This window comes from Rhincodon typus, chromosome 26 (assembly GCF_021869965.1).
Source record: "Rhincodon typus isolate 14 chromosome 26, sRhiTyp1.1, whole genome shotgun sequence".
In the NCBI taxonomy this organism is placed as follows: domain Eukaryota; kingdom Metazoa; phylum Chordata; class Chondrichthyes; order Orectolobiformes; family Rhincodontidae; genus Rhincodon; species Rhincodon typus.
The window spans coordinates 13,477,712-13,494,513 of record NC_063357.1 but is presented as its reverse complement, the minus strand read 5'-3'; the positions used below and the strand labels follow the sequence as shown (position 1 = coordinate 13,494,513).

Sequence of the window (16,802 nt, the reverse complement as noted above, 5' to 3'; positions counted from 1 at the left end):
CGAAACGTCAGCCTTCCTGCTCCTCTGATGCTGCTTGGCCTGCTGTGTTCATCCAGCTCTACACCTTGTTATCTCATGCACTCCATCTTACCTCCCTTTTACAACTAGGGATAAGACACTGTCCACTGTGACAGTGCAACTCACAGCAGTGAGGATGCACATGACAGCAACTCGCAAAAATTGACACTTGGAGTTTTTGCTTTTTCTGCATGGGAAAACCTTTGCAACGCAGCTTTTCCTTCCCTCCCCCATGAGGAACCACCAACAGCAGAGTGGACAGAAACTATTTTCTGACATTTTATGTTGGAATATGAATATCCTGTTCTAACCCACCTCAACTTCTTATTTTAGAAAAAGGTGCACATAAAACAAGGGAAGAAATCAGAACATAAAACAATATGAATATTTAAACAATTGAACTTTTGTAAGCAATCCCAATACTTTTACTGTAACAACTAATTAAACATACAAGCAAAAATATATATAAAATTTAAATAATTTTGCTCTAGACACTACTGACACACTGTACCAATTCTTACAACTTATTTTCACTGGTGTTATTCTTCTTCAGCTGGTAATTGCAATAACTCATCAGAAAACAATGAGGTAGAAGGTTGGGATAAATAAGAAGTTGAACGTGAGCATAATTATTGCTCAAAATAATATCTCATACCTTGATCAAAAACTATACTGCCAGAAGGCAGCTGGGTATAGGTGGGGGTGTCTTTGAAAATGGGTTGCAGTGCTTACAATGCACACTTCTAATCAAGTTTTTCTGTAATGCCCCATTATAGTTACTGATTAGGGTTTAACTGCTGTACAGAGAATATCTCGACTTGTCATCACCATTAATTGTCAACAGAGGTTGTGATTCTGGGCTAACATGAAAATGAACTTTGAGATGTAAAATTTCAGGAAATCATTGTTAATGATGTTAATTGTAGAGTAACCGGCAAGTCTACACAAGTTAACACAAGATTGATTGCACTTCTTTGGGTAGTGTCAGGCCGCTCATACAAGGAATCAAAGTACTCTACTGACCACAGTTACTGTATGCAAGGCTGGTTCCAAACATTGCTATATGTCAACTCACCTGAGGATTTAATCTCTGCACTCTGGCCAAGTTCACGAAAAACACTGTATTTGTCGCCAAAATCTAAACAAAAATTTAAACCCAGTCATTATAGATTCAAGTAGATTGTATCTTCTCAACTTATTGCATTAACAATGATGCACTGAAGTAACAACTCAGTGCAAAAGATTTTCCTGCTAAAATATTATAAACCCTCAATAATTGAGTTGTCAGTTTATAACAGTGTTAATCTGAAAAACTCACACTTTTACTGCCTCATCAAAATATCTCGGAAAACCCTTTCTGTGTTGCATGGTTCTATCATGGAGGCAGCTGATATTGGTAATTATAAACGATAATAGATGCCTGAAAGGTGAACTGCTCCACCATCTCCCAACTTGAGGTTTACACATGTGTAAACCAGAAAGAAGCATATTAAGGCACCATAGATATCTCCTTAATAGAGAGGTGGAGAAAAACAAAGAATTTTCTTTTGTTCAAACTTGTAATGACTGAAAAAATTGTCCTTTTCTGACTGTTCTATTAATTAGTATGAAATATGAAATTAGAAGAAGTACTAAGCAAATAACACTACATAATTTCTTTTTGAGAAATTTGACGCATATTTTAACCCAATTTAATCATCCATATTATAAAGAATAGGATGGGTGCATATTGCCTTTCTTGAGCGCACAATCACTGTAATTGGGGAACGATTCCCTTCGGTACAATTTTTAAATACTCAACTTTAGAATGAAATGTTAGAAGACAGTCCACTCTACCTGCAAATGAAGAGCTTTCTGCAGGCTTGTCTTCTGTCAAGTCCTTAAAGACAGCATATTTGTCCACTGAAGAAGGTGCAGAGGTTCCTGAAATTGGGGTCAGTAACGTGTGTGCGCTGAAAGAGAGAGAATTGAAATAATTTTGGGGATAACTCAAATGTCACTGTTTATTAAAAGTATGTGGAAGAACTTCCAGTAACTACTTGTTTTCCAAAGTTACAATTACAAGCATTTGTTCATGATACAAACAAAACAAAGAAAGCCCTCCTCACTTATGGTCTCTAATCCCACTTGCAAAATTGACCAAATGTCATTAGTACCCCATTAATTCTTAAAATAACTCAGCACTCCAAAAGGAGCACATTTACTTTACTGCCCTTTGAAGGGCAGGAAGCGAAATCCCAAATGAAAATACAAGTCTCTACATGACTTCTCAGCAAAAAGGGAAAAGTAAAATCAATGGCTCAAAGTGCTTATGTCAGAATGAGGGGGAGCAGCTAATTACCAATATCATATCAAAATTAATGAAAAATGGCATAAGTCAAATGAAATGTACAGTAAGTAATAATGAATGGTTTTCAGTTTTCATTTTATACCATTATCTTTGATGGACGGAAATGTTTACCACAATTACAACGGTTCAGAAACAGAGAGTAACTCTGAATTCTCCTTTCGTGTGTGCACATTTTCATACAGCATTTTTATAAAAGCTGTGATAACTTCCACCTCATCACCACTAATATCCTTTTCACAAATCTTCAGATTGTAATGAAATATGTCATCTATATTTGCACAGCTCATACAGCTCTGCGTGGTTAAAGTCTAAATTTAGGCGGTATCGTTAAATATTTTGAGAGTCACATCCTTAACCTCATTTGAAATATTTTCGACTGAGGCAGAAGCCTGCAGTAACACATTGCATCACCAATCATCACTGGCCCAACGATTACATCACTAAGGCTTTTCATTGTATTATGCACTGATCCATACAGTTTTTGTTTTAAACTTTTAATTTTCAGCATAAATGGAAATGGGGCTGCTACTCAATTTCCCTTTCACCTTTATATGAATAAAGATATTTGAGGAAGATGTTCCAATTAGAATCTCATCATTAACATGAATTATTCCCATAAGGGAGAAACAGAAAGAAAACTAGGTGCTGGAGGATGCAATGAAGAAAGCAGTGCATGGATAAGTAACCACACAAAAACAGAAATTTTCAGGCAGACAAAAACAAACTTATAAAAGGGACATGAATCATACACTATGCAGAGAGAACATTTACAAAGGGATCAGAAGAATTACACAAACTGCACAAGTTTGACAAAGAAAGAGAACATACAGCAGATTCAAAAGCTAATAGTAGAGATAATCTTGGTGTCAGAATCACAGAATTGTGAAGCACAGAAGGAGGCCATTCAGAATAAGTCAGTTAACTCTTTTGGTTTACTATATTGGCCACTGGAATATCACTTGGTTAGATCTAACTATGCAGATAACTAGCACATGTCAATAGGTCAGACCTGATTGTGCTCTGTGAGGTTGCTGTTTTTGATAAGCTTCCAGAGGTTTCATTCTTGAATCCCTTGAATGAGTCATCAACTGTGCTGGGCTTGGGAGCCTCCTGAAACTCCTGGAAATCATCATCGTCAGATTTTGCAGGCTGGATAAAGGGAAAGTTTTAGTTTTTACACATGTTAAACCTCAGAATTATTGTTCAGTTACTCCTACTGCATTGATTTGCACGCTGTTTTTGAATATCTCAAAACTTACTAGGTATATTCACAACGTAACTGGTATCCCATGTAGATGCTTTAACCAGTGAGTCAAAACACAAATAATCCACGAGCAGCTTGCAATTTTTTAACATGCAACACAGTGAATTAGATACTTTAATCTTCACACAATTTCACCAGAAGTCAAGATTACAGAGGTTAAAGAGGCTCTAGTCCTAAAACTGAAGACCACCTTAAAATTGCATAAAGCCACAGTGCTTTGAGAAAGAACAAGAAAATGTTTGAAACAGACAGCAAAGAGAAGTAGCAGGTTAATGCAGGATCTGCTCTGCCTTTCCTCTTCTTAGATGCTAATGAACTAGCATTTCGTGCTTTTTTTCCTTCAAAATTTCTAGCCAGTTTTTTATTAAAAAGAGTTGATTCACTGATCAGACAGAAAACCATGGCATTTGAGCTTACATTTTCCTAAATTACCAGCCCATGAATGACATCTCAGGGAATCAACCCTTTTACTTTCACTTTTTGACCAGGCAAGTTAGATACTTAGTTTAAATGAAAGGCTATAAGATATCAAACGAGCCATCAGAAGAATCTGAATGATTCTTTTAAAAATCCTGGTAAGTGACTCAAAAATTAACATTCTTGGTTTACTTTTATGGGAAACCTCGACAATTCACATGAACTGACTGTTGCAAACATTAGTTTAAGGAATCTAGCCTCCAATAGACATTCTTATTAAAATATCTAGTGTTGTGAAAAACGCATTCATTATACAGCTAATTTTTTAAAACAAAAGTTGTTGACTTGAAAGCCTTGATCTCTATTCTCTAATAATGCTTTTCATTGAATAGTCATTCCTTTTTCCAGTGATAACCATACAACTGTTATTTCTTCTGGTTGTGCTTCACTGGTCTGCCAAAACAAATCAGAGCCCTTGGGCAGTTACAGCAGTTCAAAAATTAAAATAAAACTGGAAAACACAAATGTTTAAAACAAATAAAACAACTGCATAAACAAAACATACACCAGTGGAGAGGGAAACATCAACCAGGATCCCCAGCTTCTGATCAGTGCCCACTAATAGAAATCGTACGTGTGTGGGCACACTGAGTAAGAACAGGATTGGGTTCAGTCACAAAGGATACTTCAGGAGCAAATAGCCATGTCTGGGCTCACAAATGAAAATAGTTATTTGTGTAAGGTATTGCAATGGCTTTCATTACCTGTAGAACTGTACCCTAACACAAAGCCAACAATTTGAGAACAGGATGCAGTCCAACAAGTTGACATGAAAAGCTGAAAACTGACGTATAGATTTCTAAAGGTTTACTAGAAGTTACCACATAGCTTTCAGAACTCAGTCAGTAATTTATATCACATAGCATCATGCATTATAAGACAATTCATGAATCTATTCAAAATACTTCAAGGAGTAAATATGGAATCAGCAGCAAGGCAGAATGGAGAAAAATCGACTCAATTTTCTCAGACATTGACTTAAAACGGCTGTTTCTCTTTCCTGCGTTCAGTTGTTTTCCATTGAAAGCTTTCTTTCCTTTTAGTTTTTATTTTTGTAGGTCTTTTAGAGTCAGCTGCAATTGTGTTCAACTTTTTCAAAATTCTATTCTTGTTTCTATATATTACCTCAAGCGTATTAGATTTAGAAGGGATTGCTCTCCTGTTGAGAATACTGAATGTAGGTGAAGGGTCCTACTGTATATTCACAGTTAAGGTCAAGGTAACAGGATGTTACAGGTGACTACCTCAGCACTAGTCCTTATTTTCACTAATAATTTATAATACTATCTTAATCAGTTCGCAATCACAGAATTACAACAGGTTTTTGAAACTAATTTATTGTTTTCTTGAACTAAAAATGGCTGCATAAGAATACAATTCGTAGTTACCTGGCTGCCAGGGAAAGAGGTCACAAAACCACTGGAAACTTGGGTCGTACTGCCACCTACAGGAAGATTCATTCCTACCACAGACTGGCCCGGATGCACAGACATAGATGCACTTCCACCGGTTGGCACCGATATCATAGGTTGCTGTGGCACTGAAGTAGGCAAAGTCAATGGAGTCCCACTTAATGTAGGTATAGGAGGAGATGGAAACTGGTTGAGATTTTCAAGATTCAGCGCAGGTACGCCTCTCTGGGGGTGAAAAAAAGTAGTATTAGAAAACAGAATTATAAATCACAATGGACAAATTACAGATTTTTTCCCCCATAATATCCCAGTATAAAATGCTACCTTATATCAAATCAGGCTTCTGAAATTTCCAATTAAATCTGATTACTTACCAAGCATAATATTTTATATAGTTAATGGGCGTAATGCCCTTTACTTACAAAAAGATTGCCATTGTGATAGGCAATCTTATGTCAGTAATTCCATTGTTAATTATTCACTGTCATGGATAAGAGCTGCCAGGTTACTGTTGATGATTAATTGTGATCCAACACTACTTGTTCAAAGGAAGACTACTCATATTTTTAAATATGAATAGTCTTCCTTTGAAAAATTAGTGTTGGATCACAATTAATCATCAACAGTAACCTGGCAGCTCTTATTTTTAAATATGAATATAGCACATGTTACTAAAAAGATTCAGACATCATCAAAATCTGAGATCTATAAAGGATAGGCAACAGAAGAGAAAATTTCATGAATTTCATAACATACATAACATATACATTTTACTTTCCCACATCAGATATTGGTTATGTCGCTTTTCCATTTTACTTGCTCCAAACCTATCTTTTATTTCATTACTTGCCCCATTACCATCTCTCTCTAACCTGCACCATCATCTGATTTGTCATTTAGTCTCTCCTGCCTTCCACGCTATCTCAGACTTTCCCCTTTGTTCCTGCTTTACTCATACTTCCCCAACCATTTTCCTGCCTTCCTGAGGAACGATTACATCTCCAGTAATCCCAACTGACAGAGGGTTCAAAACGTGAAACTCTTTTCATCTCCCCAGAGGTGGACAGATAAGCTGAGTATTTACAGCAATTTTAGTTTTTCTCAGATTTCTACCATCCATAGTATTTTGTTGTTGCATCCAAAAAAATTGTAAATTGTAAATAAATTGTATAATTTCAACCCAATAATCTGTAGCAAGATGCTAAGCATCAGTTAGCAGTTCCTCAACATCCATATGAACACCTGAATCACATTACTAAGACAATCCCAAGTGTCTAATATTCTTCACACTAAATTTAAAAACAAAAAAAGTGCATTCACCAATCATCTGGTACACCTTAAATCCAAATATTCTGTAATATAAACAGTTAATTTGAAAATTATAAAAAAGCAAATCCAACTGATTGAAATAATGAGTCAATTTATGTGCAAAGTGAACAACGTCACACTACCTGCGACATAGCTATCATAGCCAATACAGTGTAGAGCTCCTCTTTTGTAAGTTTGCCTGGTGTTGCTCGATTGGCAAAAGCCCATATCTGACCCAGAATCTCCCTTGGTAAGCCAGACGAGAGAAGAATTGGGTAAAGCTTTGCTGTATCAATGCCCGCTGGGGTAAGAGTAGCTTCTAGAACTTTCTTGTAGAGTTCTGTTGAAATACGTTTTGTAAATTTGGACATCAGGAATGCATTTGAAGCCACATTAACATTCAAACCCCAACCTCATGCATTGTGCTGAGTTGCAAGATCAGTAAATCTATCTATAACCCAACAACCAAGATATCACTGTAAATATGATACAAATAAGAATACTGGGGAGTAGGAGGAATTTACAAATGACCGAAGTCAGAAAGTGCATGTGGGTTTAAATTATAATTAACTTGCTTGGGATATACCACATACAGTCTGATTGTTTAAACATGTAATTGTCATGGAATGAAAACTATAAAGTCAGATCGCACATCTGACTGTTATACACTATGAATTCTGACCAAGGTCAACATTAATCACCACTTTCAGCTAGCATTTTAAACAAGCATGAAGTATACTATACCTGGGACAAGACTGTCATTGAAAAGCCAAGGTGGTAACATTGGCTGAATTGTTTCCTGTGTTGGGTACACTCCTACACCAAAGGAATAAAATAAATGAACAATTATATAGGAGCACATAATGACATATATGCAAGTCTTATCTCAAAAAATACTTTTAAAATGAAAGCAACATTGTAGTATGTTCAATCAACCTGCTGGGCTCCAGTTCAAAATTTCTGAAAAATGTCCAGAGAGATTAGTTAGATGAAATAAAGGAATTAATATATTTGAGTTCTTTGTTTTTAACACATTTTAAGAGTACTATATTTTCATTTATCAGTTTCTTTCCTCATTGGCTGACAAATTGAAAGTGCAGGATCAAGTGTGGAATATTTCATTAAATTGTGCAAGACTGTTATAACTTTCTACGGGAATTCAGTCAGTTACTTTTCACAATAGGAGCCGGTGTGCTCCTCTGAGGGTGCCAGCCCTTCACTGAATTCATGCAATGCCCCATTCTCCATAGACTCCAAAACTCCCCCCAATTTCACCTTGAACCAGCAGGAAGTACAAGAATCAGCATAATAACTTTCTCTTCTAGCTTTCACCTGACCTCAGCCCATTACATCTCCACAGAGCAAACAGATGAGGAGCAAAGGAATCATGGATTCAAAACCACACCCTTCATATTGTAGTGCTGCAACCTATTATGGTAAGGAGGCATCAATACACTGCAACCCACTTCCATTTTTAAAATAATTAAATTGCCTGCTCAAAGGAATTTGAGATATACTTTGACCCATAATATACACGTTTGTAAATATAGTTGCATCACTAGATTGCTGATCAGATCCTTTACCAGAGCCATCTGATTGATATGTTTATAAATCTGTACTCTGGGATCCCTCGTTGACTTGCAAATACCAAAATCAATGAAACCTGACAAGACTTCAACGATGAGTAGGAAATTCATGCTTTAGCTAAAGTTTCAAGTAAGTAATACCCGAGTAATAATTGCGTGAATGTAGAGCTTAAAACACAATAAGTGAGTGCCAAGTTGATAATCTCATTACATTAAACATGAGTAGTGGTATAATGAACAGAATAATTTTGGTGGGCATGTACTGAACTGCATATGACAAAAATGAGATTATAATGGGAATAGAATCTTTAATTTATCCAAGATAACAAGGTGTAGAGCTGGATGAACACAGCAGGCCAAGCAGCATCAGAGGAGCAGGAAGGCTGACGTTTCGGGCCTAGACCCTTCTTCAGATTTCTTGTTATCTCAGATTCTCCAGCATCTGCAGTTCCTGCTATCTCTTTAATTTATCCATGTCATTTATTTAGCAATCCCTTTAAATCATTGGGACGGCACGGTGGCTCAGTGGTCAGCACTGCTGCCTCACAGCGCCAGGGACCCGGGTTCGATTCCACCCTTGGGTGACTGTCTGTGTGGAGTTTGCACATTCTCCCCGTGTCTGCGTGGGTTTCCTCTGGATGCTCCAGTTTCCTCCCACAGTCCAAAGATGTGCATGCTAGGTGGATTGGCCACGCTAAATTGCCCATAGTGTTCAGGGATGTGTAAATTCGGTGGGTTATAGCGGGGTGGGTCTGGGTGGGATGCTTTGAGGTTCAGTGTGGACTGGTTGGGCCGAAGGGCCTGTTTCCACACTGTAGGGATTCTATGATGATTCTATGATTTGAGGCAAAATATTAACAAGGGTTTTTTTTTAAAATGAGAGGAGATGGAGCAGGTACAATCAAATACAAATCACACATAGAAGCTTTTGCCTGAAACTCTCTGGCAGCTAAAACTTTCAAAAAGCACCTATCTTCTCATCTCAAAGCACTTGCAAAATTATTCCAGGCATATTTGCTAAGAATTACAATTCTAATAATCTGGAGTCAACAATCAGAAATACAAAGAACAATACAAGATAATTTAATTTAAAACCATTGAGTCAATCAAACATGAATCTCAAGAACTTTAACTAAGAAGAAATACATTCACCCCTGAACTGCTGCACATCTATATCAATATACCAAAACTCATCAAACCCAGTCAAGAACACATTGCATGGATATTAAATGTAGAGATTTATCTAGTATTACCTTTACAACCATAGCTCAAAGACACTTACTGCAAGAGATATTTATATTTCTCTTTCTGACTGACTACAGCACATGCAACAACTAAACTTTACATGTAAACATACAATGTATGCAACTTTTTTATTGATATGTTGATCAATAACTTGATCACAAGGAAACCTATTTTACACAAATTAGTAAAACAGTATTACTTGAACAAGTTCAATGGAAGTTGAACATAAGGAAATCATAATAGATCACAAAGACAACTGCATGATAAGAAAAGTTCAAGAAGGAATGTTGATGGATTAACAAAACTAGAAAAACTGAAATTAAAATTATATTTTTCCTGATTTTGCAGAATCCTGGTAAATGATTGAAGAAAATTTTAAAAAAAGCAAGTTTGCTCACCACTCTCTTTGGCAGCTGTCTCTGGTTCGGGATCCTTTGGCCTGTCTGTTGTGAATACACCAGCGAGGTTTTCAGTTTGGATGGCCCAGTTACAGGCCTTGGCACTGGGCTGAAACTGAGTTGAGACTGAGGCTTTAGACCCAATGTCAGCCAAGGGTTGAGACTGGTTAAATTTAACATTTGCCTGCTTAGGCATGCTGAGATCACAGGAAGCAAACATTTTCTCCTCCAATGAAGGGCCTAAATAAACAGGAGGTGGAAGAAGTGTTTCCTAGCTTAGTAAAGCAAAACACACAAAACTATGCTTCATTGACGTCTCAGAATCTAAGATTACGCGCCCCAATCCCTGAAGAAGTAGTATCAAATATTTATAATTTTTTTTTAGAAAATCAAATGCTTTGCTTTTGCACAAAGAACCAAAAAGCCTAAAAACTGTTCATTGCAAATATGTTTTATCAGGTGAAGAAAATTAATAAACTAGTTTGAAGAATTTAAAATGCATAAATCACAAATCTCAGATTGTTTTAAAAGCACAAAGTTTTGTATAATTTAAAATAAGTTTTGCACTTGTTACCTTGGCTGTTTTTTGCTGAGTGCCCTGCTGTAGCATACAATGAAACTGCAGCTGAGGGACGGGCTGAAGCAACAGGCTGCGCTGGAACTGCAGCCTTCTCAGACTGCAGCCCAGACTGTAATGTGGGGTGGAAGGGTTGGAAAGACTGGAAACTGGTGGGAGCCGCAGGTGCGGCAGATTCAGGCCCTTGAATAAAGTCACTGAATTCTTCATCGTCAGGAAAGGCAGGGGATTGGGAAGGAGGGGCAGCTGATAGGGATGACTGGGGAGCATCTGTAAAAATGGATAAATCAAAATAAGGCAACATAGAAATCAAGCAAACTAAAAGAATTAAAAAAAACAGGTACACAAAGGTAAATGAGAATAAAAAAAATGCTCTAAACAAGAAACAATACGTCTACTTCTAAAAGCATGATAGAAAACAAACTATGACAGCTTTGTCCAAAATGAAGACTAAGAATTTACTTATACAAAAAACTCGCTCTCTTCCAAATCCTAGAAATAAATCCTCATTTTTGTTCACATGCAAAAGAACCGATATCATATATACTCATGTAAAAGTCAAGTTTCTGAGACTAAATGTTTAGCCAAAAAGGTAACATCAATGAGTAATATCTTCATGAGGTTGAAATCCAGTCTCTCCCATCATCTAATTACATTTGTTGCATCAGCAAATCATAGCATTGCCAGGTTAGAGTGTGACAAACCCACACCTAAAACAAGTGCAAAAGAAACCAAAAAAACATCTTTATTATTCTGTGCAGACATGAGAATCTGAACAGTAACCTTCCAAACATTAGGTTTGCATTAGGTCAAGTATGAATTTTGCAGTGGGCAGATAAGTAGAATGAATTTAGACCTTTTGGCCAAAAGTTGGTGGTTGACTTTTACACAAGTTTGACTGTTACTTGAGAATATACAGTAACTGTGTGAAACCAATAAGGTGGTTAGTAAGTTAAAGCATGAAGGCCAGGACAAACATTGCCAATGCAGACAGCCATTTAATGAAAATGCAATACTGCACAAGAAACGATTCCAAAGACAGGAAACAAAGCTTCAGCAATTGTTGGGCTCAACAAATACAGATAATTCACACCTGGTGCTGAAGAGAACAACACAGCAGCAGCAACCGCAATCCCATAAATCTATTTAATTTCCATAAAATCAACTGTTTCCTTGTTAAAAAAAATTCTGAAGTTATATTGTTTATAAATCACATCAGTTTTCATTTACTGGATTTATGCTAACTAAACTAGTTCTTGAATATGTTGTATTACACAAAGGCAACAAAGTTTCCAATAACTGAAATAACGGTGAAAGTTCTGTAAATTGGATAAGTGTTAACAAGTTTGGTTTGCAACTAACAAATTATTTCCATTGTGGTAGAAGCAGCAACAAAGCTTTTGGAAGAGAGATGAGTATTAGACATTGCGACGAGACCAAACAGTTACCTGGGCATCACTGTCTCTGGACCTGGCACCCAGTTTTTAATTTGAGTAAATTTCTCAAGTATATTTACAATGAATGTTAAAAACATTAATTCCCCTCCTGACAGCTGGTACATATAAGAGCCAATTAAGCAACTTGATACATACATGCTCCGCTAGAACAAAATTAGAATGGTGTAAATTAGCAACATGACAATGCTGACTAGCTGTTCCGAATCATTTCTAGAAAAAAATCTACACAGTAGGCACATTATGAACATTTAAAATAATAGCGCTGGTCTGCAAATTAAGCATGATTTGGATGCAGATTACTGCAATAAAAATGTAAAATAACATCTTAGCAATAGTTTAGGAAAAAAATGACAAATTCAAAGTCAAGAGAACATTATGCTGTTATCTTCTTTTCTTTCAGTATTTTCTTTCAACTAACTGATTAAGGCTTCTCTCCAGCTAGTCTGTTTCTCATTTTATTGAAGTGTTGGAACAACCAACCATAACTGTACCAAGTCAGAAATGATCTCCAAAGATGGCAGCAGATTCTAATTGTAATTACAATTCCCTCATCCCTAGAGTCTTACAAAACACAGCCAAGATTGCAGGGAAGCAAAAAGGTTTGTGTAAACTTGTTAGTATTCTTAACACATGAGAAAGCACAAATCATATTCCCTAGTCTTATTAACAAACTCGGAGCCATGCTGTTAGATGCAGTCTGGCTGATAGAACAGATTAGATGCAACCATAAATGATGAAATAGCGAGTTAGATTTCCACGTTTATTACAAACCATATAACTGTAATCTTATGTTAAAAACATACAAATAAATGCAGGAATTCATCCAATGTAGTAACACTGCACATTTATACACGATATTGAGGACAGGACGTTACAATCGTTTCAAAAGCACAAAACATCTTGGCATTGAGGATAGGTGCCTTAGGCAAAGAGAGTTAAACAAATAAATAATTGCTCTAACTCATAAGGATACCGCACCAGGAGCAAAAGAGGCTTGTTTTACAGTATTTGAAATCTGTATTAAGAGGGCAGCCTGTGTTTAAAATTATAAACTGTATCAAAAATGCTGGAATATAGATCCATGGTTTACACTTCAAGCCAAAATTTTTGATCCTGCTTGGTAGGGTCACATTCAATGTTTCGGAGGTTACCTCATGCCTCACACACATCCACAAAAGGAAAAACAGATTGTATTTCTTCAGCTAGCCATGACTGTTGAGCCCAATTTTTGTGCTCCCATCACTGCCCACTTGAAGACTGTTAACTCAACATGTACCAGAGATCAGGCCTTGGACCTTCATATTCTAAATGGCTGACTAATACAACAATCATTGAATTTTTCAAATAGGCCATTGAAACAACCTTTCTTTGGTCAGGAGAGGGCAGAGATTGGGATAGTTGGGGATGAGGGGTAAACAGAGGCTTAACAGAGGTAAACAGAGGGGTAAACTAAGTCAGGAAGCCAGAAAGCCAGACTCCCAGTAGTAGGTTGCACAGTGAGAAAGGCCTTTGCAGTTGGTTACTGGTGCAAGGTTGTGGGGGGGTCACAAAAACCGAACAACTTGATATTTTCAAAATATGTTTCCAAAAGTTTCCAACTACAATGAGAAGATCAAAATGAAGTTCTTTTGTCCATGGCATACTTAAAATTCCAATTTATTGTTTAAAGGCCTTTAGTTAATCAATAACTATTTTTTCCCTCAGACCTTAAAAGATTGTAATTTAGACAGAACTTTCAGGGCGCCCTCGATTGCCTTGCTAAGTCATTGGCTGATAAATATCTCCTACTTGTTACCTAAAATTTAAGTCCCACACCTTCCCTGTTCAATAACGAGCATCTGATGGAATATGGGAAGCATAAAATTCCCATTCAATCCAATCAAGGAAATTCAGTAAGAGGTGGTCTGCAAAGAGACAAATCAACATCCTATTCATTACCATAGGCTGATGAGCAGCAGAAAATGATTCCTGCTCAGTACCAGATGAATATGCCTGAGCACTGGGGAAGAGAAGGAAAGAATGATTGTTTTATTTAAGGTCAGTAAAGCTCTTTCCACAATTTATCTCACGGAAAAGAGCATCGTTTCGTCAGATCAGATTCTAGAAACTTGTAACCATGTGAGTCATTTGCTATTGGAGGAAGTTTTATTCTTTTATGTAAATACTGTTACCTGATTTATTAGGAAGTGAAGAAGGGCCTGGGTGCATCTTTGCATCCCTTGTGAATCCAGCAAGGTTTCCTTTAATGGCTTCCAAGGCATCATCCCGGTTCTTTTCCCCAAGCTGAAAGCAGAATGAAACAGAAATTGGTGGATTTGTTTTAAATGATAATGAAGCCATGGCATTAAATCTAGAAATAGTATTTCTAAACAAAGAAAATAACATTTTTCTTTTATCTTAATTAAAATGTAAAAAGAAAACTAGGAAGAATTTCATATAAGGTATGTTTTCTAATACCCTCGAAATTCTAGTTTCTTTTTGCAGATGTTCTAAATGAAGATGCAAAAGACTTTATTTTCTCCTCAGGGACAAAACAACAGGCAATCGAAAAATCTGAGGAAATATATGTCTACGCCTACTAAGGAAACTGTAGAAATCTGATTACAGATCAATCTTATCCAAGGTATAATGAGATGGGGAAGAGAATTACTTGTATTGTTCTCTATTATTTGAAACTGAAAAAAAACTGCCTACTTTCAACCATGGAGCAGTAATAAGCAGAAATCCCCTCAGAGTCAGGAAGACTACATATGGCTATTCTCTCAACTCTCAGCAGTTGATTTTATAGCTGCACTGGCAGAGGCCTGTCAAGCAGGCTGCCCATCAAGTTCTGAGTCTAGAAAGCACAGCCTGACAGAGAAAGTCAAATGGCAATGAAATAAACCCTGAATTATACAAAATGAAAATAAAGTCAGCCTGTCAAGTTTGATCACTCAAAAATGATGTACAATTTCTATTATCATTGATTCATCCAATTTCTTGACTGGTAAATTGCATCACAGTCATCTTTAATAGCTCTCATTCCTCATTAGGGAAAAAACCTCAGGCTATTCATTTAATTTAATACACTATTTAACTTTGACAAGTTACATTCTATACTTTTGCATGGTTCGATAAACACGATCCACTTTTTGTACCAATTAGGTAATCTGTCTATACTTATAACCATCAACTCCATTCTTGAATAGTAGCATCCAAACTTTTTTTTTTTTAAAAAGTTGATAGATGGAATTAATCTGGAATTAAAGAGTCCAATCACGTTCATGAAACCATTGTCAATTGTTGGAAAAAACACATCTGGTTCACTAGTGTACTTTAGGGAAGCCATTTGCTACCCTTACCCAGCCTGACCTATGTGTGACTGCAGACCCAAAGCAATGTGGCTGATACTTAAAAGGGGCACTTAACCCAATGAGGGATGAGCAATAAATGCTGGCCTAGCCAATGCCAATGTCTGTTAATGAATGTTTAAAAAATTAGAAACAACTTCATACAAAGTATGCTTTTTAAATACTCTAATACCCTGTTCGTCAGGTCCTAGGTTCTTCATAGAGGAAGCCATGCTGTTCAGCTTTCTAATAACTCTTAAGTTCCAGTTCAATTAAAGTCTATGGGCTAATGTGAGTGTATCAAACAGCTGCCATTCCTTATTCACAGCTAACAGTAAAACCCAGACTATAATTATGAATGACTACATTTCCTTGAAGCTGTTGGTTGTAAATTTGGGTGTACTCAGCCAAATGACTAAATTATGTGTAAATTTCAACATGGGTAACAGCAGTCTACCTAATCATGATTAGCATCACTGCCAAACTCCATCCTGTGTCCACTGTATATTCACACATACATTTCCAAAAGGAGTTAATTAGAATTGAGAACCTTATCCTATGTTTCACTTGCTAACTTTCTGGCTAATTGCATCAACCCTACTTGCATCAATCCTGCTGTCACCCCTTAAAGTTCAGTTAATACAGGACAATCTGAATATAAAATCCAGCACCTTCCTGAGCTCTACTCACTGATCAAACTGGTTAAGTCATCAGGGTATGTCTTTTTAAATGTTTGAAGATTCTAATCTGTTTTTCTTCACAGTAATCAAACCTGGTTCTGAGTCTCTCTTTGTTCTAAGCCTTCTTGTCTCAGCTCAATCCAATCCAACAAGACTTCTTTTGAAAGAACTGTGCATCAGATTACACAGAACATAATCTAATCATAAATTACAATAGATTAAAATATGCAGTTTTTATTTATGCAGAGATAAGACTCAAGCATTTTCTTTGCAAATAAACTGAACCATCTGGAATAAAAGCACATGTATAATAGTGCTGCGAAATACCTTAGGCTTCACACTACTCAGAAGACGCAACTTTTGTTTCTGTTCTTCGAACTGCCGTCGCTTTCGCTCCTCTTCCATCAGCTTTTGCTGCTGTTCAAATCGTTTCCTAAAGAAACATAAGTAACAAATTTCTCAATATCTGTGCATGATTACCGTGATATTGCAAACATCTCTGGGCTAACCTATTTCTTATTCTTCATTTTATGATAAAATTGTCTAATAAAAACAGTTTAAATTACAATAACTGGGGTTACCCTGTATCAAAATGTCATTCATTTCAACACAAATATTTCAATCAAAGATCAAGAATTTCTCACCATTTTATTATTCTCAAGTACTGTCGACATTTGGAGAGTACAAATAGCTATGAGCAC

At 36.5% G+C, this 16,802-nt stretch overlaps 1 protein-coding gene across 1 annotated transcript in view; it reads right to left on the bottom strand.

Annotated features, from left to right (window-relative positions):
• Positions 1-16,802, bottom strand: part of synrg (synergin, gamma) — a 95,079-nt gene that overhangs the window by 32,448 nt on the left and 45,829 nt on the right. The window contains exons 5-14 of the mRNA XM_048612352.1: positions 16,429-16,534; positions 14,264-14,375; positions 10,633-10,905; positions 10,059-10,298; positions 7,574-7,645; positions 6,973-7,169; positions 5,498-5,746; positions 3,378-3,517; positions 1,855-1,970; positions 1,094-1,156 (exon numbers count right to left, since the gene is read on the bottom strand). Of these exons, the coding sequence (XP_048468309.1) occupies positions 1,094-1,156; positions 1,855-1,970; positions 3,378-3,517; positions 5,498-5,746; positions 6,973-7,169; positions 7,574-7,645; positions 10,059-10,298; positions 10,633-10,905; positions 14,264-14,375; positions 16,429-16,534 (1,568 nt within the window). The remainder of the gene's footprint in view (positions 1-1,093; positions 1,157-1,854; positions 1,971-3,377; positions 3,518-5,497; positions 5,747-6,972; positions 7,170-7,573; positions 7,646-10,058; positions 10,299-10,632; positions 10,906-14,263; positions 14,376-16,428; positions 16,535-16,802) is intronic.